This window comes from Cicer arietinum, chromosome 3, assembly GCF_000331145.2.
Source record: "Cicer arietinum cultivar CDC Frontier isolate Library 1 chromosome 3, Cicar.CDCFrontier_v2.0, whole genome shotgun sequence".
NCBI lineage: Eukaryota > Viridiplantae > Streptophyta > Magnoliopsida > Fabales > Fabaceae > Cicer > Cicer arietinum.
In genome coordinates, this window is record NC_021162.2 from 56,557,994 (window position 1) to 56,582,012 (window position 24,019).

The 24,019-nt window shown below is 35.1% G+C and overlaps 4 protein-coding genes across 8 annotated transcripts in view; 1 reads left to right on the plus strand and 3 right to left on the minus strand.

Annotated features, from left to right (window-relative positions):
- Nucleotides 1-6,012: 6,012 nt before the first annotated feature.
- On the minus strand, nt 6,013-6,564 carry LOC140919829 (uncharacterized mitochondrial protein AtMg00860-like). The gene is made up of 2 exons (XM_073366486.1): nt 6,418-6,564; nt 6,013-6,255 (listed from the first exon to the last, which is right to left on the minus strand). The coding sequence occupies exons 1-2, from the start codon at nt 6,562-6,564 to the stop codon at nt 6,013-6,015; spliced, it is 390 nt and encodes a 129-aa protein (XP_073222587.1).
- Nucleotides 6,565-6,760: 196 nt separating this feature from the next.
- On the minus strand, nt 6,761-8,284 carry LOC101490258 (uncharacterized). Its single transcript, XM_004514489.1, has one exon. It carries the CDS (start codon nt 8,282-8,284, stop codon nt 6,761-6,763), a length of 1,524 nt encoding a protein of 507 aa, XP_004514546.1.
- A 4,040-nt stretch (nt 8,285-12,324) lies between these two features.
- Nucleotides 12,325-18,601, minus strand: LOC101514765 (acetyl-coenzyme A carboxylase carboxyl transferase subunit alpha, chloroplastic). Its single transcript, XM_004514480.4, has 12 exons — nt 18,293-18,601; nt 17,572-17,939; nt 17,382-17,456; nt 16,418-16,525; nt 16,127-16,287; nt 15,591-15,705; nt 15,343-15,497; nt 14,860-14,911; nt 14,708-14,776; nt 14,529-14,606; nt 13,297-14,434; nt 12,325-12,763 (listed from the first exon to the last, which is right to left on the minus strand). Exons 2-11 carry the CDS (start codon nt 17,887-17,889, stop codon nt 13,298-13,300), a joined length of 2,268 nt encoding a protein of 755 aa, XP_004514537.1. The 5' UTR covers nt 17,890-17,939; nt 18,293-18,601; the 3' UTR covers nt 12,325-12,763; nt 13,297.
- Nucleotides 18,602-21,655: 3,054 nt separating this feature from the next.
- The window catches only part of LOC101514552 (uncharacterized), a 57,097-nt gene continuing 54,733 nt past the window's right edge, over nt 21,656-24,019 (plus strand). For 2 of the 5 annotated variants that reach the window (XR_012162355.1, XR_003470413.2), the window contains exons 1-4: nt 22,264-23,083; nt 23,194-23,299; nt 23,399-23,517; nt 23,651-23,738. The gene's annotated coding sequence lies outside the window, so the exon portion shown is untranslated. Of the gene's footprint in view, nt 21,827-22,261; nt 23,084-23,193; nt 23,306-23,398; nt 23,518-23,650; nt 23,739-24,019 lie in introns of those variants that run through there. The other 3 variants (XR_012162353.1, XR_012162354.1, XR_012162356.1) reach the window with 3 other exon arrangements.

The window sequence follows — 24,019 nt, forward strand, 5'->3', positions numbered from 1 at the left end:
ACAAGAATTGTTTTAAACAACCACCATGAAAATAATTTCCGTGGAAACTTTTTTTTCTCACTTGAGTATTCATGATTGTGTAGGTCTTTAGAAAGTTTTAAACAAAACTGAAGTATGGAATCGTCTTCCATTTGGTATGATAGAACATTATTCAATTTCGAAATGTAAAAAAAGAAACTTAAAAAGTATCATAGTGAAAGATATACCGAGAAACAATATAAATGAACATGTGACACATACTTCAAATGGATTCATCATGTTAATATATTTGTCCCGATGAAAGTATACAAGTTAAGGCCACTAACAATGGGTCTTGAGATGCATTTTGAAGATTGAAATTGAGTTCCCAAAGATGCAGCAACCAATAATTTGCTTACAATTCTTGAGTAGGATATATTTTGAAAGCATCTAAACAAATAAGAAAACCCAATTTTCATTAGTCACGTGTTAAACCCGTATTGTTTATAAACATACATGTCAAATTAGAAGTTAGAAACTAATCTTTCTGAGTTATGAAGATATAGTAAAGAGATTGAACTCTCCCAATGGATGCTCTTCTTTACATAACAATCGGCAATTGAATCCATTATCACATGCTTAAGAGACCATTTATCTTCTTATTGTGGCACAACATATATGCGATCATAAGCAAGGTTATCAAAATCAAGTGTTAACATGTAAATTCGTACAAATTTAAGTTTCTAAAAATTGTTAAATTCACTTTGAAGACTAATTAACGCGGATAAATTGGCAAATTTAGACTAAATTTGGGTGAATTCAACATAAATAGCATTTTTACCCAATTACTAAAATAAGCCTAATTTTTTAAGACCAATTCAAAGTACCCTCTTTTTTCACTCTTCTCCAACAAACCAACACCTTTTAGTTTAAGTTTGTCTTCTCAAACATGTTTGTTCAGTGTACCCATCTTCTACTTGCTTCAAAACTAATTTGATACAAGATTATGATTATGACATTTTAATATGGTGATTTTGTATATTTTTGTTTTATAATTAAGCTGAAAGTTTGAATTATTGATGTATTTATGGTGTTATATAAGTTTATATGTCATGTATAGATTAATTTTCATATGAAATAAATTTGATGAATTTACGTATCAAATCCACCTAGACAAAATAAATTTACTTAAAAACTCGAGTTTGACAACCTTAATCACAAGTTGAATTTGTTAGTAAATATTAATTTGTGAGAGTTGTATGGCATTAAGTCAAATTACATTTAAGTCTAAAATTATTATCAACGTATAAGATATTGTGTTCATTATGTCCAAAATATATGCAAATGACATATATAAGCTTTAACTTGATGCAACATAGCAAAATGTGTTCCCTTATAAACTATCACTAACAGGCAGAGTCTTCTGTCTTATTATTTGTTTAGGGTTATTGTTGCAATCTAAAGAGTGTTGTAATTAAGTCAAAAAATAGTAAGTGTTAGTTGGTGTTGCTAGTTAAAAAAACAGTTGAGTTTGATATAATTTTAGGGTTTAGGGTACAATGCTAAGTTAATTCAATTTCATTATTTCACAATTCTCATTCCATTATTCACTCTTCATTTTTCTCGAAGTGAGTTGTGAGTTGCACTAACAAGTTGACTTTGATGTCTAGGGTTACAAATCAAGGAAACACGAGAACTTGTGAGGTAGATTGATTTGGGAAATACAAGTGTGAGTGAACATTCTTGAATGTAGTTATGAATAGTATTAACAATTTTCCAATGAATCTACCAGTTCATGATGGCAAGAAGTGGGAGATGTGGTGTGCACTGATGAAATCATTCTTTAAAGTCTAATATTTGACATGGTAAAAAGAGGATATGAGGAATTGGGTGAACATCCGACAGACGCACAAAGATCGACAATGAAAAATTCAAAGAAAAAAGATTGTAAGGCTATTTTCTATATTCATCATAATGTCGACACCAATAACTTTGAAAAGATTTCAAAAGTATCTACATCGAATGAGGCATGAAATATCTTGGTAAAGAATCACACATGTGAAAAAAGTCAAGAAAGTGAAGTTGCAGTCATTAACAATAAAATTTGAGTTGTTGCACATGGAAGAAGAAGAAAAGATAGCAAATTACTTCTCAAAGTTGCTCACTCTTGTCAAATGAAGAGTTGTTGATAGGAAATGACAAATTTGTTAGAGTTAGCCCTATAGGACACCAAATTTTTTTGTTATTATTTGTATCATGATACTTACTATTATATATATAATAATATGAGACACTTTAATTTATTACATAGATTTATTTAAACATAGTAAAGTCATTAGAATAGTTAGTCTATTTAATGGAACATTAAGTGTGACTTAATCGTGAGACCCTATTGAGTATAATGACATTATTCTTAAACTGTATATAGTCAAGTTTTACTGTTAAATGAGACAACAATGAGACTATTATGTGAGTAGACTGATGATCACATCGCACGGGTCATGGATATGGAATATCAAGTCTTTAACTAGGTATAAATATTAGGATTAATATTTGTACTAGATTGATCCGCTATGAGTGTTGCGTAATAGTTATGCAAGTGTCATTAACGATTCTCATGTGACCATAGTGAGTAGTCATTCGACTTGAAGTTACTATGATCCTTACTTTTAGAGTTTTATACTTTGAGGCCATCAAACATTATTTGTAACAGAACAATCATAGTTGTGGCTATTGGGTCTAGAATAAACCATGTAGAGGGATGTGATTTATATAGATATGATTCATTACTCCTACGTAATAAGAGTTGTGTCTTAGGCCTCTCGGTAGAGTGAGATGTGTGTGGCCACGTCAAAATGGACCAATACAAGATATTGAGTACATTATTGATTGCACGTATAGTTCGGAATTGAGAAACAAATTTTTTGACCCAAAACGGATGACACTTTTTATGTCTTGTGTTCAATTAAGACATTTGGATGAATGGGCATTTACTACATAATAAATAGAGGTCATGATAAGATTAAAATTGAATCACTGATTTTCTCATTAATTTGGTAGCAATGATGCATGATGTCACTAATTGTTTATTGTGTCTCCTCTTAACCTAACTATAGAATCATTCTTACTATAGCCATCAACTAACACTGACGTTTTTCGAGTTAACCGTTCACATTGACTGAGTAGAAACACTACCATATCATGGTGTTGATGATTTATCCTCCTCGATACTTCAAGAGGTAAACACATAAAGCTCATGTGAAATGTTGTGCATGTGTGATCCATAATAATGAGTAATTTTCGTTCTTGAGAATAATTTTAAAATATATCTCTTGATTTCTTAACAAGATCAACAAATCATAGAAAATGTGATGTGAACTTTGACCCTTTAATTTGATTTTATTGTGGTAGCAATAAAGGAATCTAAGAATGTAAGTACTATGAAAATTGAAGAAATTTAAAGCTCATTGGAGACAAGCTCATGAACTGCATCTAATTGAAAGGGGAGCAGAAAGATCAATAGACCAAGCCCTTCAAGCTCAAACAACAAAGAAATTGACAACGAGAAAAATAAGTTATAGAAAGGTAAAGGAAAGTTCAAAGGTGGGAACTTGTCCAACAATAAAGGAAAGGCCAAAACTAAATCTTCGAATAAAGGTGGTTCTTCTAACAATCATGGAAAGAAAAAGCAGTATGACAAAAGGACAATTCAATATTACAATTGTGAAAATTTTGGTCATTATGATGATGAATGTTGGCATGGGAAAGGAAAGAAGACACAACAAAGTCAATAGGAAACAAATATGACTTATGACTTATGACAATGACACAGACTCTAATGCAATCTCGCTAATAGTAACAACATGTGAAGTAATCTAACTTGTGAAGATTGGTACCTATATGTGTTAAAATTGAATTGTAAAACTGAATAGAAAAGATGAAATCAAGAAAATCAAGAAGGGTTTCTCTCAAGAACGTATTATTGATTCTGACACAAATGAATAGAGTAACAGTTACAGATTTGCTAACTGAATTGCCCTGCAATTCAGTCCCAACCAATTAACTCTCTAACTGCCTCCCTGTTGAAGACTAAGCTTATGTTATTTATACTAACCATCCTAACTAATTCAGTTAGGATTTACAGCTGGCACAACTCAGCAATTAACAAAACTAACAACCTAGAAATTAAGTTTGGGAACTATCTTGTCCTCAAGGGAAAAAGACGGAAAAACTTCCAACATCTTGGAAGCTCGCTCCCAAGAGTAATCACATGATGGCAAATGAGCCCATTTCACCAAAACCTCCATATTGCCTCCAACATCAGTCATCCACTGCAGTATATCTTCTGGCTGTACAACCAATTGAAGCTCCTCAGTCACCATTGGTGGCAAGGTATGAGGTGAATGATGCGGTTTCAAAGCCTTCTTAAGCAATGAAACTTGGAACACCGGATGAACTTTAGTTTCGAGAGGCAGCTTTAGCTTGTAAGCCACCTCCCCTACTCGGTTTAGAATCTGAAAAGGACCATAATACTTAGGAGCCAATTTAGCATATGGTCTATCAGCCAAATACTTCAATTTGTAAGACTGAAGTTTCAAGAAAACCCACTCCCCAACATCAAAATTCACCAACCTCCGGTGCTTATTTGCTTGTGCCCGCATCTGATCTTGAGATTTCACCAAATTCTGTCGCAAATCAGCCAGTAAATCACCCCGTTGTTGGGCCAACTGATTGACATCATCCAACTTTGATGGAATGGTGCAGCTCTTAATCAACAACGAAGGGTCCCTTCCATATAAAGCTTTAAAAGGTGTCATTCCAACAGAGATATTGTAGTTACTGTTAAACCAGAACTCAGCCCAATGCAACCAATTCAACCAAGTCTTGGACTTAGGCCCAACAAAGCACCTAAGATAGGTCTATAAGCACCGATTTGCAACTTCAGTTTGACCATTCGTTTGAGGGTCATAAGAAGTGCTATGCTTAAGACTAGTTCCAGCCAATTTGAACATCTCCATCCAAAAACTGCTGAGAAAAACCGCATCTCTATTCGATACAATTGTAGAAGGAAATCCATGACTTCACAACTTCCATCACAAACAAAGTTGCTACCTCCTTAGAATTGTACGGATGCCCAAGAGGAAAGAAGTGAGCATACTTTGTAAGTCTATCAATGACTACAAAGATTGTATCCTTGCCTCTAACTCGTGGAAGGCCACCAACAAAATCCATAGAAATATCTTGCCACACTTGGCAAGGAATAGGCAACGGTTGCAGTAGTCCAGCCGGAGATAAAGTGGAGTACTTGTTCCTTTGACATACATCATACTCTTCAATAAACTTCTTGATATCTCACCTCATGCCTTCCTAAAACAAGAAGCTAAAGACCCTTTTAAAAGTTCTGAACAATCCTGAATGCCCTCCACAAGGAGAATCATAACATTCAGCCAAGATAAGTGGTATTTTGTTAGAACCCTTAGGCAGCACCAATTTACCTTTATACAAAAGCCTTCCCTTCTTGAACTCATAACCAGAATGAGAAGTAGGAGAGACAATTAAGTCCTGCACCAACTGCTGCAATTTAGGATCTTGTTGCAATTCCTCATCCCAAGAATCATCATCTTCAACATGTAGAACTGATAGGGCAGCATACATATCTCTCATAGACAAGCTATCTGCTGCAGTATTCTCCTATCCTGGCTTGTATTGGATTCCAAAATCCAAACCAATGAGCTTGACAGTCCATTTAAATTGCTCAGCACTGAACAGTCGTTGATCAGTCACGAACTTAAGGCTCCTTTTGTCAGAATGGTTGCCCAAAAGGTAGTGTCTCCATTTGTTCACAGTCTGAACCAAAGCCATAAGCTCCCTCTCATAAATAGACTTTTGTTGAGCTCTCAAAAATAAGCCTTGACTCCAAAATGCAAGGGGTTTACCCTCTTGCATCAGAACAACCCCCAACCCCTTACTAAAAGCATCGGTTTTGACTATAAATGCCTTAGTGAAATTAGGTACAGCCAACAAGGGAAGATCAACCATAGCTGTTTTCAAAGCCTAAAATGCAGATGTAGCTTCCTCAGTCCAACAAAACTTGTCTTTCTTCAAAAGCTCAGTTAAGGGTCTGGCTAATTTACCATAACCTTGGACAAAACGTCTATAATACCATGTTAATCCAAGGAAACCCCTAAGACCCTTCACATCTGTAGGAATAGGCGAAGACGTCATGGCTGCAATGTTGGACGGACAAGCTGCCACCTCTTTTCCAGAAATCACATGTCCCAAGTACTCAAGACTAGACTGTCAAAAGCTACATTTTTTCTTATTTTCCTTCAACCCATTCTGCATCAGCACTGCCAAGACTTGGTGCACATGAACAAGATGAGCTGACATATCCTTGCTATACACCAAAATGTCATCAAAAAAGACCAGGACAAACCTTCAGAGAAAAGGCTTCAAAACCTCATTCATGAGGACTTGGAATGTGGAAGGAGCATTGGTGAGACCGAAAGGCATCACCAAGAACTCATAATGCCCCTCATGAGTTCGGAAATCCGTCTTCTCTATATCATCTTCCTTCATCCGAATTTGACGATATTGTTGCTCCATTAAGTTCATCCAGCAACTCCTCAATGATAGGGATAGGGAATTTGTTAGAGATAGTAATTTTGTTGAGTGTCCTATAATCTACGCAAAAACGCCAACCCCCATCTTTCTTCTTGACCAAGATGATGGGACTAGAGTAAGGGCTAACGCTCGGTCTTACAATGCTAGCCTCAAGCATTTCTGAAACCAACCACTCTATCTATGTTTTTTGATAGTGTGGATACTTATAAGGTCGTAGATTAGGTATCTCAGCCCCCTCCTTCAAATGAATTGCATGATCTAACCTCATTTGGGGTGGAAGACCTTGAGGATCCTCAAAAACCTCAGAATACTGTTGAAGAACCTCTGAAACAACTTCAGGGATGATTGAAACCTCTGCTGGTTTCTGTTCTGCAGAATCGTACTGAATCAACAAGCCTTCCCCTTCTTCCTTCAAAATTTGCATGAAGGCTCCATAAGACAATTCAGTCTTAGTTAAAGATGGATCACTAACCAAAGTAATCAGCTTACCATCTCTAGACAAGGTAAGCTCCAGCTTGCCAAAGTTGGTTTTGACCTCTCTCAAACAAGAGAGCCAATCCAAACCCAACACCAAGTCCACCCCTTGCAGGGAGAACAAATAAAAATCTTGCCTAATCTCTATTCCTTGCAAATGCAAACTCAACTTGGGACACCCTCCCTTAAATTTCACCCTATGACCATCCCCCACTTCCACAATGTAAGAAGGAGTATCTTCCACCAGCAAGCTCAGTTTCTGAACTACTTCATGAGAAATGAAGCTATGAGAAGCTCCACAATCTATGAGTACCAAAATAGAGTTGTTTTGAACTACCCCTTGTATCTTCCAAGAACTTGTGGAAGTCAGCTCAACCATTGAACAAAGAGACAATTGCAGAGAATTGAAAGTTTCTACCTCATGAAAATCAACATCATTGTCCTCCTCGTCATCTTCTTCTAAAATAATCATACGAAACTGCTTATTTTTGCATTTATGGTCTCTATGATATGGCTCATCACATCTGAAATGGAATCCCTTCTCCCTTTTTTCTCTCATCTCAGCCCTTGACAAACGTTTGAAATCACCACCCCTGATTTTATTCCCTTCCCCAACCTGAACACCCACCAGATTAGTAGCAAAGGTACCACCTTCAGTTTTCTTATCCAACCAAGGCTTAGTATCAACAGTCACAGTCTTATTGTAAGAACTAGCCTTAGAAGTAGTGGTTGGTTTAGTGAAAGTGTTGGTTCCTTTCTTGGTCCAAACCAAATTCTTCTCCTCAATCATAATAGATTTTTGAATTAAATCAGACAAAGACTTTAATTCATAAAGTTTTACCTCCACTTGTATTTCCTCTTTCAAGCCATTCATGAAAATTCCTCGTGCAAATTCTTGATCAATGGTCTTCAAAGCTCCAACATATTTCTCAAACTCCTCCACAAATTCCACCATTGTCCCTGTTTGTTTGAGTGCCAACAACAACTCAATGGGATTTTGTACCATTGAAGGTTGAAACCTGCAAACCACTGCCAGCTTGAACCCGTCCCAAGTTGGTTCAAGATTGCACCTAGCCCACCAGTAATACCAGCTCAGTGCTCTACCCTCTATGGCCACCAAAGTGGTGTGCAACTTCTCCTCCCCGGGAACGCTTCGCAATTCGAAGTATCGTTCCAAAAGGTGCGTCCAACTGCACGCATCGTCACCTGAGAAAATCGGGATCTCCATCTTCCTCCACCGGTCACGCTTAACGTGTTCACCCAGGGATCTACCACCGCTGCCGCTGGAATCAATCTTGGTCGCGAGTGTAGCCAATTGATCCTCTGTGTGTTTGGCGCGCGCCTCTTCCAACTCCAATCATGTGCGCCATTCCTCGCGCTCCTGCTCCCAATCACTCGAATCTCTCACCATGCTTCTTGTCTTCATGCAATGCACAGTAGAAGAAAGCAAACTCAGGGCACCAGATCGGTGCTCTGATACCAGTGTTAAAACTGAATTGTAAAACTGAAGAAAACTAAACAGAAAAGATGAAATCAAGAAAATCAAGAAGGGTTTCTCTCAAGAACGTATTATTGATTCTGACACAAATGAATAGAGTAGCAGTTACAGATTTGCAAACTGAATTGCCCTTCAATTCAGTCTCAACCAATTAACTCTCTAATTGCCTCCCTATTGAAGACTAAGCTTATGTTATTTATACTAACCATCCTAACTAATTCAGTTAGGATTTACAGCTGGCACAACTCAGTAATTAACAAAACTAACAACCTAGAAATTAAGTTTGGTTCCTTCTCTCACACACCTTCCTAATAGGAAGCCTTGCTTGACTAGCAATCCTATCAATATGGAGTTTGTTCCAACCACATGACAAGGCACATAAAGTGACCGACAAACATGGATATAAGAAAGAAAACTAATGTAAGACTTGCAGACAATAGAAATCTAGTGGATGAAGGTATGGGTAACTCAAATATAAAGAGAAAGGATGGTAAGACAGTAGTGATTGGGAATGTCTTATTAGTTCCTGGTATGAAATGCAACCTAATGAGTGTAGGTCATTTGGTGGAGAAAGATTTCTCTGTGATTATGAAGAAGGATTTTATGCAATTGTATGATCCAAGTGATAAACTTGCGTTTGAAGGCTTTATTGTCAAAGAATATGACTTTCAAGTGTATCACTAAAATTGCGCGAGTGGATTGTCTACCAGCCACAACACAAGAATAACAAAGTTGGCTATGGAATTTGAGGTATGGACACTTAAACTTTAGGAGCTTAAGTCAATTCAATTCTAGATAGCGTTAGGAGTTCCTAAAATTGATCTACCTGTTAAAGCTTGTGAATTCTGCATTAAGGGTAAACAAAGTAGATTTCCTTTTGCATCTAGTGTGTCTATGAGATCTTCAGTTGCATTGGATGTTGTTCATTCAAATATATTTGTACCATTTGATGTTTCATCTTTGGAGGGCAATAAATACTTCATATGTTTTGTGGATGAGTATACTATGAATATGTGGTTGTATACCATAAAGCTTAAGAGTAAGGCTTTAGAGGTGGTTAAGCAGTTCGAGATCTTGGTTGAAAAGCAAAGTGGTAGAGGGAAGTACACCTCAAAGGATTTTGAGAAGTTTTGCAAGAATCATATGGTGTTGTGCATGAGGCCACAACACCTTATATACCATAACATAATGGGCTTGTAGAAAGGTGCAATAGAAGTATTATTGACATGGCTAGAAGCATGACAAAGTAAAATTCTATGTCACACAAGTTTTGGGGTGAGGCAATGGCTACTGCAGTTTATATTCTTAATAACTCTCCCACTAAAAGGTACAATAGAAAGTTCTTGAGAGTGTATTGACAAGAGTGAGTCAATGGTACTAGTAGGATATCACCCTACCGGTTTCTAAAAGTTATATAATTGTAGGATCATAAGGTTGTTTTTAGTAGAGATGTAATGGTAAAAGAATCATAAACATGAAATTGGGATATTGAAAAAGAAGAGCTTAAGGGATTTGGTCCAATTACACTAACGAATGAGTTCAGTAATAATTCAAAGGCTTCAAAAGTTGGGGAATTTGAAGTAAACAATATAATGAAGAAACAATTCTAGAACCAAGGTCAGTAAGATAGATAAATACCAAATAGGCTTGAGACTATGAAGCGTTGTTTGATAGTGTAGTAAATGATGAAAAAGAGCTGATTAATTTTGCTCTCTTGGTTGATGTAGAACCTATCAACTATGTTGAATAGTTGAAGAGGAAATCCTTGGAGAATTATGTGATACTCTAAAACAATTAACTAAGAAAATGCACCAAATGAACAAAATCCAGAAAAGATATCTGAAAAAAGAGTAAAAAGAGAACAAATTTTCATTTAAAATCAATCTAAAAAATATCAAATTTTAGACGAACTTATAATATTTCAAACAAAATATCTTAGCTTTCTCTACAATTCTTTTTTGCTACCATTAACTTCTTTAGATTTAATCTAATAGCTATTCTCTCTCGAATTAAATCCATATGAAGAAAAAAAAAAATAGCAATGTTTGCACGAGGTTAGTTGTGTGCACCGTAACTAACTTTGGGTTCGGTTAGGGTTCAAAATTCAATTCCAAAGAAACTGCACACCTCTCATGAATATATCTCGTCCGCTAAGTCACGGAATATGCCCAAGGCACCGCCGTCATCGCCACCAGTAATCCTCTCCGATGAACTTATCACCGACGTCTTATCATTCCTTCTTGTGAAATCTCTTATACAACTCAGGTGCGTTTGCAAGTCATGGAAAACTCTAATCTCTAACCCTACATTTATTAAAATTCACCTTAAAAAATCTCATCACGACATCAGTTGATTGGTAATAAACAAACCAACAATTTATATATTCTTCAGTAAGATATATTTTTAAAGAATGTAAACAAGCTAACAACCACATTATTATATCAAATTTAAAGAGCTGACATCTTCTAATAAATAATGTCATATGAAACCATCAAATACCGAATTTATAATTATATATTTAAGAGACTTATTTATTTATATATGAATAGTAAAACTCTCCTTTAAGAATTTTAACCATACTCAATACTACTAATCAATGGACTTGATACATCACAATAGATATTTTGGTATGAATCTAAGTTTGTAACTACGAAACTAATTATTGAAGTCGATTAGGAATATTTAAGGATATTGCGTTCACAAGGCTAAATAGTAGAATTCAACAACCTATTTAACCTTAGCCATGTCAGTAGTATATAATAATATTGATCCTTTTGGCCTTTCTTAGTACAAGCGTATATATTTCCTCAGTTCAACAACCTAACTTGGCAGTCCAATTAAGGGGGGAGAAAAGTGGGTGATAGATTGCATACATTTTATGACCAACAACTTAAGTAGCTCTATTTAATGTGAGTACGAAACATAGTTGGTATGTTTTTTATACTGGAGAATTCAAAATGTCTGTGGATCAAAGACTTAAAAGTGTCCCAAGGAAATAATGTTGAAAAACATTTAGTTTTCTCAGTTCTATTAAAAACTGTTTGTTGTACGTTAATAACTGATTGTGGTGTTGTCATGTATTTTCATCTTTTTACTTCAAAAAGTATTCAAGTTAATATAATCACAATTTGAAATAATTATAATTCCACATTTTTAACATTAAGAAATAGTGTTGAACTTATAAGAAGTTTGCAATAACAATTGTGTTATTTGGATAACCAAAATTTAACAACTTTTATGGCAACAAGTGATTAATAAAACTCAAATAAGTGGTCAATTATATTTTGTAGAAGATTAATAAATATATCATGTTCGTACTTAACTATAATTTTTAGATGCATAAACCTAAATGTAGTTGAGCACCTAAAAATTGTGAGTAATCACAGTCCTGGACACCTGATATATTTATTAAGCATCATAATTAACCATCTGTATAAACTGCATTAACCTCTTAATAGTTGTTGTGAAAGTTGCCTAAATTTAGTATTACAAAAATCATTCCTTGCCATATACATATAATAATATAATAAAGATATGGAAGAGATGCTCTTAGATGATATATCTTTACAGTTTTATGAACGAAAGATCAAGTTTTTCACAATGACATTATTTGACAAAATTTGTTAGTGAAAGGTATTCAACATCTCATATAAAACTTCAATCAATTATATATCTTCAAGGGAAGTTTGCTACAAGGCAACATTGAAGTGATAATTAGTTTATTGTTATCTAAAAATTGTTGTAACACCATAAGAGTAACACAATCCAAGTACACCTAACAAATAAGTAGGATAATCATTCTTGCAAATAAGACATTTAAACACCGCAACATCATATGTTGTTATGATCTTCAAGCACAAATAATTTATACAATGTTCATCTAAGTCAATATTCAAGGAAACATTTTAAATTATAAAAAAGAACAAAAAAGATGTAGATAAAGCAAGTCATTCTAAAATCAACTGCAACATTCTAACTCAAACAAATACAAAATGGTTTTGAGTTTTATTCGCGCTTGTAGTCAAGATGATTGAAAAATATCAGCCACAATTCGCATCGTATCTTCTTTAAATCTTCAAAACATGTTTCTAAGAAATATGATCATGAAGCTAGATGTACAACTAGCTGAAAATATTGGTAAAATATATCTTACTGATGCAGTTTCCACTGTCAACACCATCTTCACCAACTCAACTTGAGAAGCAGTCTCTGACAAAAAGAGATATTCCACAAAATATTATTAAGGGAAATTTTCAAATGAAAGATAAAGAGAATATTCACATAATGAAACTAGATAAAAATGTTTTTGGCACATTAGGATGTAGTTTTCAACTTGGGACCACTATACATGTTAGTCATGCAATTTAGTTTTACTTAACCGAATCAAAGATCGAACCAGTGAGACATCTGGGTCATGGTATGATCGGTTCAACCACGGTTGAACCGGATGACAAATATATAAATACAAAGTAATAAATAAAAAATGCAAAAAATGGAAACTAATAGTACCAACTGCAGTTGACCCGGTTCAGACTACAATATAATAATTGGAATCAAACAAATTAGCTAACTGGCCAGTTCCCGGTTCAACCAGCCGGTTTGGTCCGACTTTTAAGACATTGTTTTAACATGAAATACAAGTTTCAATGGTAAATGCTACATAATAATGCTCCCTATAATGCCTCAAATATTCTCATAATGCACATACAACTATTTTTTGTGTGTAGATTAGTAGAACTCACATTAAGAAAAGTTGCGATTTGCACCAACTTTCTCTCTCAACTCGTCATCGGTGAGACTGTCTCCTGTTGGACCTTCCTTTTTTAAACTTCCGTCTCCAGACACCAGATTTTCAGGCTTCTCTTTCAAGCTAGACGAGGCAACGGCCTCGGCTACGGCCTCGGCAAGGCTCTGCTTAATCTGTTGCGTCAAAGTCTCAATTCTGTTCTTAGATTCAGAATCTGGTTTCCCTCCAGCCCTGGCAACCTCCAGTTTCAATTGCTCTATCATGCTCTTAATACTTGTCGACGAGTTTGCCAAAATATCAATTTCCTTTTGTACTACATCTTTGTTTAGTTCCTCGATCTCTGGCACCGACGACTTGTTGCTGTCTCGTCCCGGTTTCACTAACTGAACATCTAACCCTGATGCCTTCAGAGCATTAGCCAGCTGTGAGTCTACCTCCTTGTTGAACTCGATGATTTTCTTCTTCAATTCATCATCCAAATCACTTGACGCGGATGCTCTGACACGCTGGATTTCTGACTGTAACGCCTTGTAGTTTTCCTTTATTCTAGGATTATTCATGACGTCGTCAAATTTTTTCTTCAATTCTTGCTTAAGTGTGGCAGCCTCCTTGCTTCTATCTGTCAGAAGCTTTGCTTTAGTCAACTCTCTCAACATGTCACGCTTCTTCTGCAGCCGACCCGAATTAGGAGCTGCTGATAATCCCTGATTAAAATCTGCCTTTAGTTTTTCTATCTTATCCGTCAGCAATGGATCAATAGATTGGTTATCTGCATTTGCTTTTGAAATTTCATCTTGTAGTTTCGACAACCTCTCTGTTAAGCCCAGGGCTTTAACAGCCTCAGAGAATTCTTGATTAACCTCCTTTTCCAGTTTCTTTATCATCTCGTCCAGATCGAGTTTTGGAGGCTCGGAAGAAGAGGACTCTTTACCTTCCAAAATTTTTTGCTTCAGTTTCTCAATCTCAACTCCTAATTCAGAGTCAGAAATCTTCGGAGCAACAGGTATATCCTTTTTCTTCATGTTGCGTTTCTTCTTGGGATCTAAAGGAATTCCTTCTTGGAACCCACCGAGCTTTCGAAACTTAAGCATGCGATCTTTTAATAGGTCTTCTGTGTTCATCTTGGTGAGTTCCTACACAATGGACAAGTCAAAGTTCCATATTAGCATATGCTTCAACATATTTGATGATTCCTGTAAAATACATCATGCCGGTTATTAAACTTACATCCATAGCTTCATTGATTGCAATTTTGATCTGCTGAGAGGTCCAACTTGGATCCGCATGTGCACCACCGAGGGGTTCCTATTGAAAAGAAAAGGGGAAATTCTACTTACATTCCATTTCATAGTCAACATATAAGAATAAGATTTAAGAGCAAAAAGCATAAGTAATAAGATTATTACAGGTATAATGCCATCTGCAACTTCCAATTTGCACAATTCAGGCGCTGTAATCTTCAGTTTCTCAGCAGCCTGCAAAAGATAAAAATACATAATTGAATATACATAATGAAATGAAATATTATAGTACCAATGTACCAATCTTGTATATATACCTTTGGAGCAGCTTTAGAACTCTTCCACAAGATTGCAGCACACGCCTCTGGACTGAATCATGTAATAAAATAAAGGTCAAACCAGTAGAACAGGTCAGAACATTTTCAATTCGTAAATGATATGATATTACTCAAGTATTTTTAGGTCATATCTCATCTGATGTGAGAATCTTAACACATTCCCTCACGCCCAGGACTGGACACCTGGAGCGTGACCCAACTGCGAGTGGTCTAATGGATCTTGAATAGGCTCTGATGCCATCTTGAAATTTTGGTTGGGCCTAACTCAGCCTTACAAAACTGGCTTGTAAGGTGAGAGATGTCTCCCACTTCTAAACATATTTTCATATCATATCTCATTCAACACGGGACTCTAACAGATTCATCTAACATGCACTATTGGAAGGGAATAAAAAAGAGACGCACAATTGAAAGAAAAACATATTATAAAACTTGCAAATAATAGAATAAAAATTAAATCACCTGGCAACATAGAACACTGCATTTTCAAGCATGAGTAATTTATTGCCACATCCAATGGCAAGAGCACCACCAGATCCTCCTTCCCCGATAACTATAGACACGATTGGCACCTTCAGACCAAACATGGCTCTCAAATTATAAGCAATTGCTTCACCCTGCATGCATGAGAGTCAATAAAATGAATTAACATTGTAACAAAAGAATACCAAAGTATAATAATAATTAATAGAACATAACTAGCGACATACTTGGCCTAGTTCTTCTGATTTAAGGTCAGCATATGCCCCAGGGGTGTCAATAAAAGTAACTATCGGGAACCCGTGGTGATCTGCATATTGCATCAAGCGAAGAGCTTTCCTATAACTGTTTATTTGAAAATTTAACATCCATCAATGTCAAACGTGGAGGAATTTGGAAGCATGTAAACCAGTGTTGTCAATTGGAGATTGCAGAAAATAACAATTTATTCAAATTCCACTACACAACAGTGCTATAACACCGATATAGCCACTATTTGACAATATTTTATACTAAATAGCGTATGGCGAAAAATAGCAGTTAAAATTCTACTGCACTATAGCACCACTATAACCACTATTAAACGACACTGATGTAAACAAAATCAAATTAACCGAGTTCATATCTTATCTTACATGTAGTGAATAACTCAGTATTAACCGCTATTTAACAACACTGATGTAAACAAAATCAAATTAACCGAGTTCATATCTTATCTTACATGTAGTGAATTACTCAGTATCAATTAGAGTTCCAGTCGACATACCCATGAGGAGTTGGCATCCCAAAGTTACGCTGAATATTTTCTTTAGTGTTTCTACCCTTTTGGTGGCCTATGAACATGTAGCTTCTACCATCTATAGTCCCTATACCGGTAACAATAGCAGGATCATCATAACCTTCCCGATCACCATGGAGTTCCACAAACTGCAAAAAGAGGAATGGTGAAAATTCTATGAAAGGTAGCAGTTCAATAACAATCATCAACCAATTAAAACATAAGAATGCAATAAATTATATATTTAAGCTTAAAAGTCAACAATAATATTTAGTAGACCTTTTCAGTTATGTTAAAGATGTGATCAAGGAAAGTTGGCCTGTTAGGATGCCGTGCAATGTTGACCCGCTGTATAGGAGTAAGATGTGTATATAGATCCTTTAAAGCCTGAAATAGCAATGGAGACAGTAAAGGCATGAGAACTTTGCCAACTTTTACTGGTGAAAATTGTGGAATTTAGGAGGAAAAGAAATAGAGCATATGTTTAAACAATGAAATATTAATAGCTATTACAAACCATATACCGTACCTATACTCATAATATTGAAGTAAAAATGCAGTTAACACAAGCCCAAGTCAATAACAGTCACAACATACCAACACAATATGAAAATGAAAACCACCCTAATATCTAATAGTCATTTATATGTAAGGAAAAATATTATCTGGCGAACTACAAGCAAAAGTATATCCAATTGCTTAAACAGATAAATTTGTATGTCAAAATAAGATAAGCAACTAAGAACCCAATGGGAATATATCCAGCACAAATAACAGTAAAGCTTAACTAATGTGTTTATAACATAACTGAACCGACACAGGTTAAAATGTGCCATATATTCATTCTTGCAAGCAACAATCAGAGCAGCAACATCACAAGTTAAAATGTGCCATATATTCATTATTGCAAGCAACAATCAGAGCAGCAACATCACAACTTTCTCATGAATGGTTCTAAATTGCGATCTGCAACCACAATTGTGGGCACAACATCAAGACTTATAGAGGTCCTTGCGACCACATTACGGTTGCAATTGCGACCACATTACGATTGCAATTGCGGCCACATTCATCTAAAATTTTAAGTAATATCAAATATATAGGCATAATTGTGACGACAAGCACAGTTTAAAACCTAGTAAGATTGTGCACATAATTCAATCTAGTATTCATCATCAGCTCTGTCTTCAACTAGTAATCCAATTTTCATGGGAATAAAACTTAATCGTTATGACAGTCAAACCTGATCGTATTTAGTCTCCAATAAGAGAATCTGATCACTGAAATCCAGACCGGTTTCGTTCGCCATCTTCCGAACCTATTCTCAAAAAAAAAAAAAAATTACTATTGCATAACCTTAAAGAATCAAACTCTTATAATTCATTCTAAATTAAGTAAACAAAAAACACAAAATAGAGTAATTTAGAAATTACTTCGATGATCTTCTTTTGCAGATCAACAAGAGGCTTTTCGAAATCTAAAGTAACAGGCTTAGGCTTCTCTTTGAGTGGCTTGAAAGGGGAGAGATGACTCAACACCCCACCTTTAACATTGGGATCAGGGTTAGCAGGCCATGGATATTCCTTCTTCTTCACTTTCCTCAACTTAGCAGAAACAGTTAAATCCCTTCTTTTCAAAACCAACCCTACCCTTCCTAAGGTTCTCAAAGGGACACCAGTGAAACCGGTAGTTGTACTCCTGAGAAGATCAGAAGCAGCAGAACCAGCAAGTGTTGTAGAAGAGGAAGCCATATTTCCTCACCACACAGTCCTTCAATCTCAATCCCCCAAATCAGCAAAATCTAAAAACAGAAACAAAAAATCACTACCAGTGTCTAACCATATAAATCATTTAATAAAAACTATTACTTGGTGAAAAAGTGATGCAAAATCGACAAAACCCAGAAATGGCATCCGAAAAAAGAGTGTAAAAATCAAAACTTTACCTCGATCCAAATCCCAAAAATGAAACTTTGAACAACCCCATTAACTTAACTAAGCTTAATTTCGATAAAATCAAGGTGACATTGAGAAATAATTAACAAATTCCCATTTATAAATAAAAAAGAGAGACCTTGTATATCTAAATCAAGACATTGAATCTTTACAATAATATACTTTGTAAGGAGAAAAGGGTAAGAAGAATTATTATTACCAGGAGAAGTTGAAGATCCAAAATAGGAGGAGAAAGGAGAGAGAGAGAGAGAGTAAGAGATAGAAAGAGAAAGAGTTTGTGAGAGTGAGATAATTATAAATGAATGAGAGAGAGAGAGTAGCTTCGGGGAGATCGTCAATGAAAGAGGGAGTTGTTATTGTTGGTGGTAGTAGTAAGATGAATGAACGAATGAATGAATAAAAGAGATAATTGGGGTTTGATTGAAAGAAGAGAACAAAATGCCAAATGTGAATGAATGAATAGTGTGAGGGGCGATACTTCTTATGCAAATGTGTTTACAATAACTATAATCAATGACCCAGCACTCTTCGATTTGGCCGTTAACAAAATCACTATTTCTTTCTACACAACACTACTCATATATTTATTTACATATATATACTTCCATTCATTTAATCATATCATATCTATATATACACACAAATAACAAATTTCAACTTTACTCTAATTAAGATGTTGGTTAGTTTTATTTAAGGTTTTTGTGATGTAATAATTGTATTTCTTGATGTAATAATTACACTTATTTGTGCAATCTACTACCAACTTTTTCATTTAATTTTCTATTCGATTTTGTTTCATAAAAAACATTAATTTGAGGAATAGTTCAAATACTAGCCATTGAAATTCAATAAAAACTCTCAATATTGTGTCTTGGAAGTAAAAGTTAATGTCATCATTGTTCTCCTGAATGAGACTTAATAGAATTTGTGTTGATTTGATAAAACTTATGAAAAATGAAAATAAGTTGAGATTTGAGATATTTTTATAAATTAGTACCAATTATATCACAATATCACTAATTATAAATTATAACTTTTAACGATTTTTGTTACTTTTAAATACTTTTCAAATGCTATTTCATTCCACCAAACATGATTTTCTTAATAAATTGGGCAAAAAATGCACAAACAACCTATATGCGGTAGCATAAAAATTCTTGAGAGAAAAAATAAATGTAGAACACCACCATTAGAGGCACTAGGAATGGAAGGACCAACTACGGAGCTCGTAGTTGCATAGAGTGCCTGCACGGAATGTTGTGTTGGTCATGGAGGGCACGTGAGACAATCAGAGATAATATGACCTTGCTTCTTGCAATAATTACAAAACTTCTTATTACAACTACGAGCGACATGTCCAAACTATTTACACGAGAAACATTGGACTTGTCGCATATCACGACCTTTACCTCGACTTTGAACAACATATGCAACAGGTTCGGAAGTGACAACATCATGAAATATGGTTCCTTGAGTAAGGAGACGTTGTTCCTTTCTGAGAAGTTCACCAACACATGTATCCAAAGAAGGAACATGATTTCTGTTCAACAAAACACCTCTAACAATCTCAAATTCTGGACGAAGTTGCATGAGAAATTGATCCCGCTTACTAGTGTGGTAGACAACTTGGACATCCGCAAGAGAAGTCTTGGGAACCACAACAAATAGAACAATAGAGTGTTCTATTCACAAATTCAAAAGTTCATAATAATATTCTTGAATTGACAAATTACCTTGTTTGTAGTTGGCTATCTCTAGCTCCAAATGAAAATGTTTGGCCGTATTGTCTTGGTTTTAGATACGTTTCAAATAGTTCCACATTTCTTGAGCATCTGAAAAAGAGCGCAAATTATTGATCATATAAGGATCAATAGTATTGAGAATCCAATAAATAATATGAGCATATTTGATTTCCCATGCATCTAATGCGGCTTTCACTGTCGGTGCCTTAGAAACCTCATCAAGGTGACTCCATAATCCATTTCCTTTAACATACATTTTGAATTGAAATTCCCAAGCAACGTAATTCTTGCCGGTAAAACGGACACGAGAATGACGACAACCATGATCAAGAAAGAATGACGATGAACGAAGCTAGCAACAACAACGACAAGCAATAACGAGCAAGAATGACAACCAACAAACCAAAATCACGATCGAGCAGCAGCAAGAAACAACCCATAAGAACAATCTCAACACCGAAAAATTGTGAAAGACAATAAGGAATCGCGAAGATAAAACCAAGAGTCGACATACATCTATGGTTGAGAGTTCGTAACATAATCACGAAACAAGCAAGGACTAAGAACGGGAGGAACGATTTCAAGAGCGACCCAATAGGGTGTCGCTGAATAAAGCCAAGATTAACTAAGAGCTCATAGGTTTGATCGAACCTGTTGATATCATGTCCCAAATTAGGGTTTGATCTCGTTTGCTTTGATATTTCTTAGTATAAATTATCGTTACAACGTTTACATCTAATAATTACAAATTAAGGGGATCAAATCAAATCCTGATTTGTCTAACTTATTTTAAGAAAGCTGATAAATATAATTACAAATTTAATATTATTTCTTGATTCCCAATGTTTTTATATAGTTTCCTAGTGTAGTAGTTGGTTCATTGGAAATGGGGAAACTATAAATTTTTGGATTGATTCTTGGAGTGGAGCTCTTCTCATTGATGCTCTTAGAGCATCTTCAAAGGTAGCAAAATGAGTTCGTCCACCAGCGTGTAGTTACGTAAAAGTCAGTTTTTGGCGAGTTCATTGTTGGAGATGTGTCAAGCTGTCATCACGGTTCTCTTAGGAACGAACGATACTTTCATCACAGTTACCTTTTTGTTGTTGTTAATTTACGAATAATAATAAATATATGACTATTAGTGGTGGACCCTATTTAATGAAACCGTGAGTTCATCGTTGGAGTAAAAAATGAATGAGTTATTTTAAGATAATGTGGCATGATGGACCCCATTTAATGAACCCATATTGAGTTCCCGTTGGAAATGCTCTTAGTATTCCCACAAATGTTCATCATCTGTTAAAAGCAAAAGTGAGAGATTTTATTAACAATTACAAATGGTACATTCCATTCATGATTCTTCAAGCTTATTCTGCTTTAGATTATATAGTGCCCCAGATCACCATTCTTGTAGACCAATGAAGAGATCAACTGCTCTGGAATCACTCCAACTGGGGTTTACTATCCTTTAAGGAAGCTTACAATTTTTTACACCCAGTTGGTCGAACATTCATTGGGCCAAGTTAATTTGGAATAGGACTTCAACCAACCTCATTAGAGATTTTGTGGTCTTGAAAGTCTTCAATGTCGAAATTCACCCTCCAAAGAAAAATATAATCAAGGAAATCATTTGGAAAACTCATTTCTTTGATTGAGTCAAGTGCAATACAAACAGTGGGATCCTTGGTAGCCCAGATGGCATTTTTAGAAACAAAAATGCTAACTCATTGGGTTGCTTTTCTGAGAATATTAGTACTACTTTTCCTTACATATTGAATTCGTTGGTGCCATAAAAGCCATTGAAATTGCTGCTTATAGAGGGTTGAATCATTTACCTTAGCCTTCAAGTCTCTCTGTATTGTGTCATGGAGACTAAAGAACGGATGGGTAAACTGCACCCATCTGACCAAGAACATGTCATTCATTGTTTCTCACATATATAGACGACGTTCTAATTCCTGTTATAGAAGACTAAAATCGTCATAGATTAGGTATGTCTTATTTTCACTTTTGTTAGTCTCTTGAGGGTTTTGGTTTATGTCCCTCCTCTCTTTGTACTTGGATTTCTTTATTTATTTATTTATTTATTTATATATACATAACATAGTTGCTTTTTTAAAAAAAAGTTGACATTGTGACTCTTTATAAACTCAACTTTTCTATGTAAAATAAAATGTTTCCTTATATTTTCAAGTAATATAATGAAATGGAACCATACTGGGTATATGAATTGCAAGATTATTTTCAAAATTTGAACACCAAATTGTCTTAATAAACATTTCAAATCAGTAAAATATTCAAAGAGGAAAAAAAAGTAAAATATTCAATTATTTAATACCTTAATTTGATTTATCATAAACATGAGATTCAATTGGTTATTGCAATTTTGAAGTAACTTTTTTTCAAAATTTAAATTAGGTCTTAATTATTATTGTTACAAAAGAAAAAAATTGTAGGAGGAATTTTTGTATATAATAGTTCTTATTTGAATATTTTTTTTCTAAAGATATATTTTGATTTTATTTTGAAAAGTAAAAAGATATATTTCTAATATGGTCGGATGGGAATAGGCTAGGTGTCCGTTAAGGGTATGGTCTGACCTAACCTATTTAATAAAAAGGCTAGACTCATGCTATTTTTAAAGCCTATTTATTTAAATATATCAGACTCAGACTTATAAAAAAAGCCTATTAGGTCTGACAGACCGGCCTATATATATTTTATTATTTATTAATGTTATTTTTTATTATTATATTAATAATACTATTTCCTATTTTAAATTATATCAATTAGACAATTACTCAGTAATCATTCCATATTCGGTAGTCGTTCCAGATTCACTACAAGAATTTTTGAAGTTTGCGACACTTGGCCTGCGACGGTTCTGAAATAACCGCCCTCACCACCACATTGCGACGGTTCCTGGGGCGGTATTCGTCAACCGCCGCCACCATACCACCATATAAAGCACGCGATTTTCACCCTCACCACCAGTTAGCGACGGTTCCTGGGGCGGTTTTAAGCAATCATCGTCGTTTAGGGCAATACACCTCTCTTTGTGTTTCGTTTTCCAGATTTTGTAATTTCATTTGTCACTCTCGCGTGTATTCCTTTGTTAGCCCCGCGCACATCCTTCCTCAACCCTAAAATTTCTGAAAACCCCCAAATCTCTCAACCTCTGTCAACCCTAAAACTTCTGAAGGAAACGAAATCAAAGAGAAACGAAATCGAAGACAACTCTTGCAAAGGTAATCGTTTCGTTTCGTTCTGTTTCGTTCCATTTATGTTAGTGATTGGTTTGTTTGTGATTGGTTTGTTTGAGATTGATTTGTTTACTGTTTTCAAATGACTGGAATAGGAAAGGGCAAGATTACAGGTTAGCGATAACAACGAACTCGCTGTGATTGAAGACAAACTTGCTTAGATTGTCCACATCGTAGCCGCAATTCTTAAGATAAAACAGTGTACGGGTTCGTTTCGTTTCGTTCTGTTTTGTTCCATTTTTGTTAGTGATTGGTTTGTTTGAGATTGATTTGTTTACTGTTTTCAAATGACTGGAATAGGAAAGGGCAAGATTACAGGTTAGTGATAACAACGACCTCGCTGTGATTGAAGACAAACTTGCTTGGATTGTCCACATCGTAGCCGCAATTCTTAAGATAAAACAGTGTACGAGTTGTAGGTAAAAACTTTTTGGCTCTTAACCTTTTCATCTATTGGAATGTTGTTGATTGTCAAAAAAGTGTTGGGCAGTGTGCATAAGCATGTCAACCTGTTTTTAATTTTATTTTTCACTGTAAATTTTTTATATGTAGCGTGGAATCCCAGGAAGTGCTAGATGTCGAAATTTCAGCTCAGGTTCTGCAGTTGATCAACGTAACTGACAGTGGAGTACACAGTTAGGTATACCAGCACAAACATTAGTTTATGCTTTGCTTGAGGCATGTATTATCTCTCTCTGTTTTTTTATAAAGTTTATATTAGTCCTAAAGCTATTGGTAGAAACCAAGCCAAATAGAATGAAATATTGAATATTGATTAACACATTTTTTACCGTTGATTGGTTCATTTTTCAAAATGTCGTGCACTTTTTAATAAGTGATAAATTGTGCTCAGTTTTGGAAAAATGAATCAATCATAAAGAGTATGGAGAGTGAGCTTATTGCTTTTATTTCCTCATTTTA

Excerpts from the sequence above, each read along its gene's own strand:
- LOC101514765 (XM_004514480.4), bottom strand. The coding sequence starts at position 17,889 with ATGGCTTCCTCTTCTACAACACTTGCTGGTTCTGCTGCTTCTGATCTT. Across the intron at positions 17,457-17,571 it reads TGCAAAAGAAGATCATCGAA|GTTCGGAAGATGGCGAACGA; the intron begins GTAATTTCTAAA and ends TTTTGAGAATAG. Across the intron at positions 14,912-15,342 it reads GCAGTGTTCTATGTTGCCAG|TCCAGAGGCGTGTGCTGCAA; the intron begins GTGATTTAATTT and ends TACATGATTCAG.
- LOC101490258 (XM_004514489.1), bottom strand. The coding sequence starts at position 8,284 with ATGGAGATCCCGATTTTCTCAGGTGACGATGCGTGCAGTTGGACGCAC.
- LOC140919829 (XM_073366486.1), bottom strand. The coding sequence starts at position 6,564 with ATGGAGCAACAATATCGTCAAATTCGGATGAAGGAAGATGATATAGAG. Across the intron at positions 6,256-6,417 it reads TCCAAGTCCTCATGAATGAG|TCTAGTCTTGAGTACTTGGG; the intron begins GTTTTGAAGCCT and ends AGCTTTTGACAG.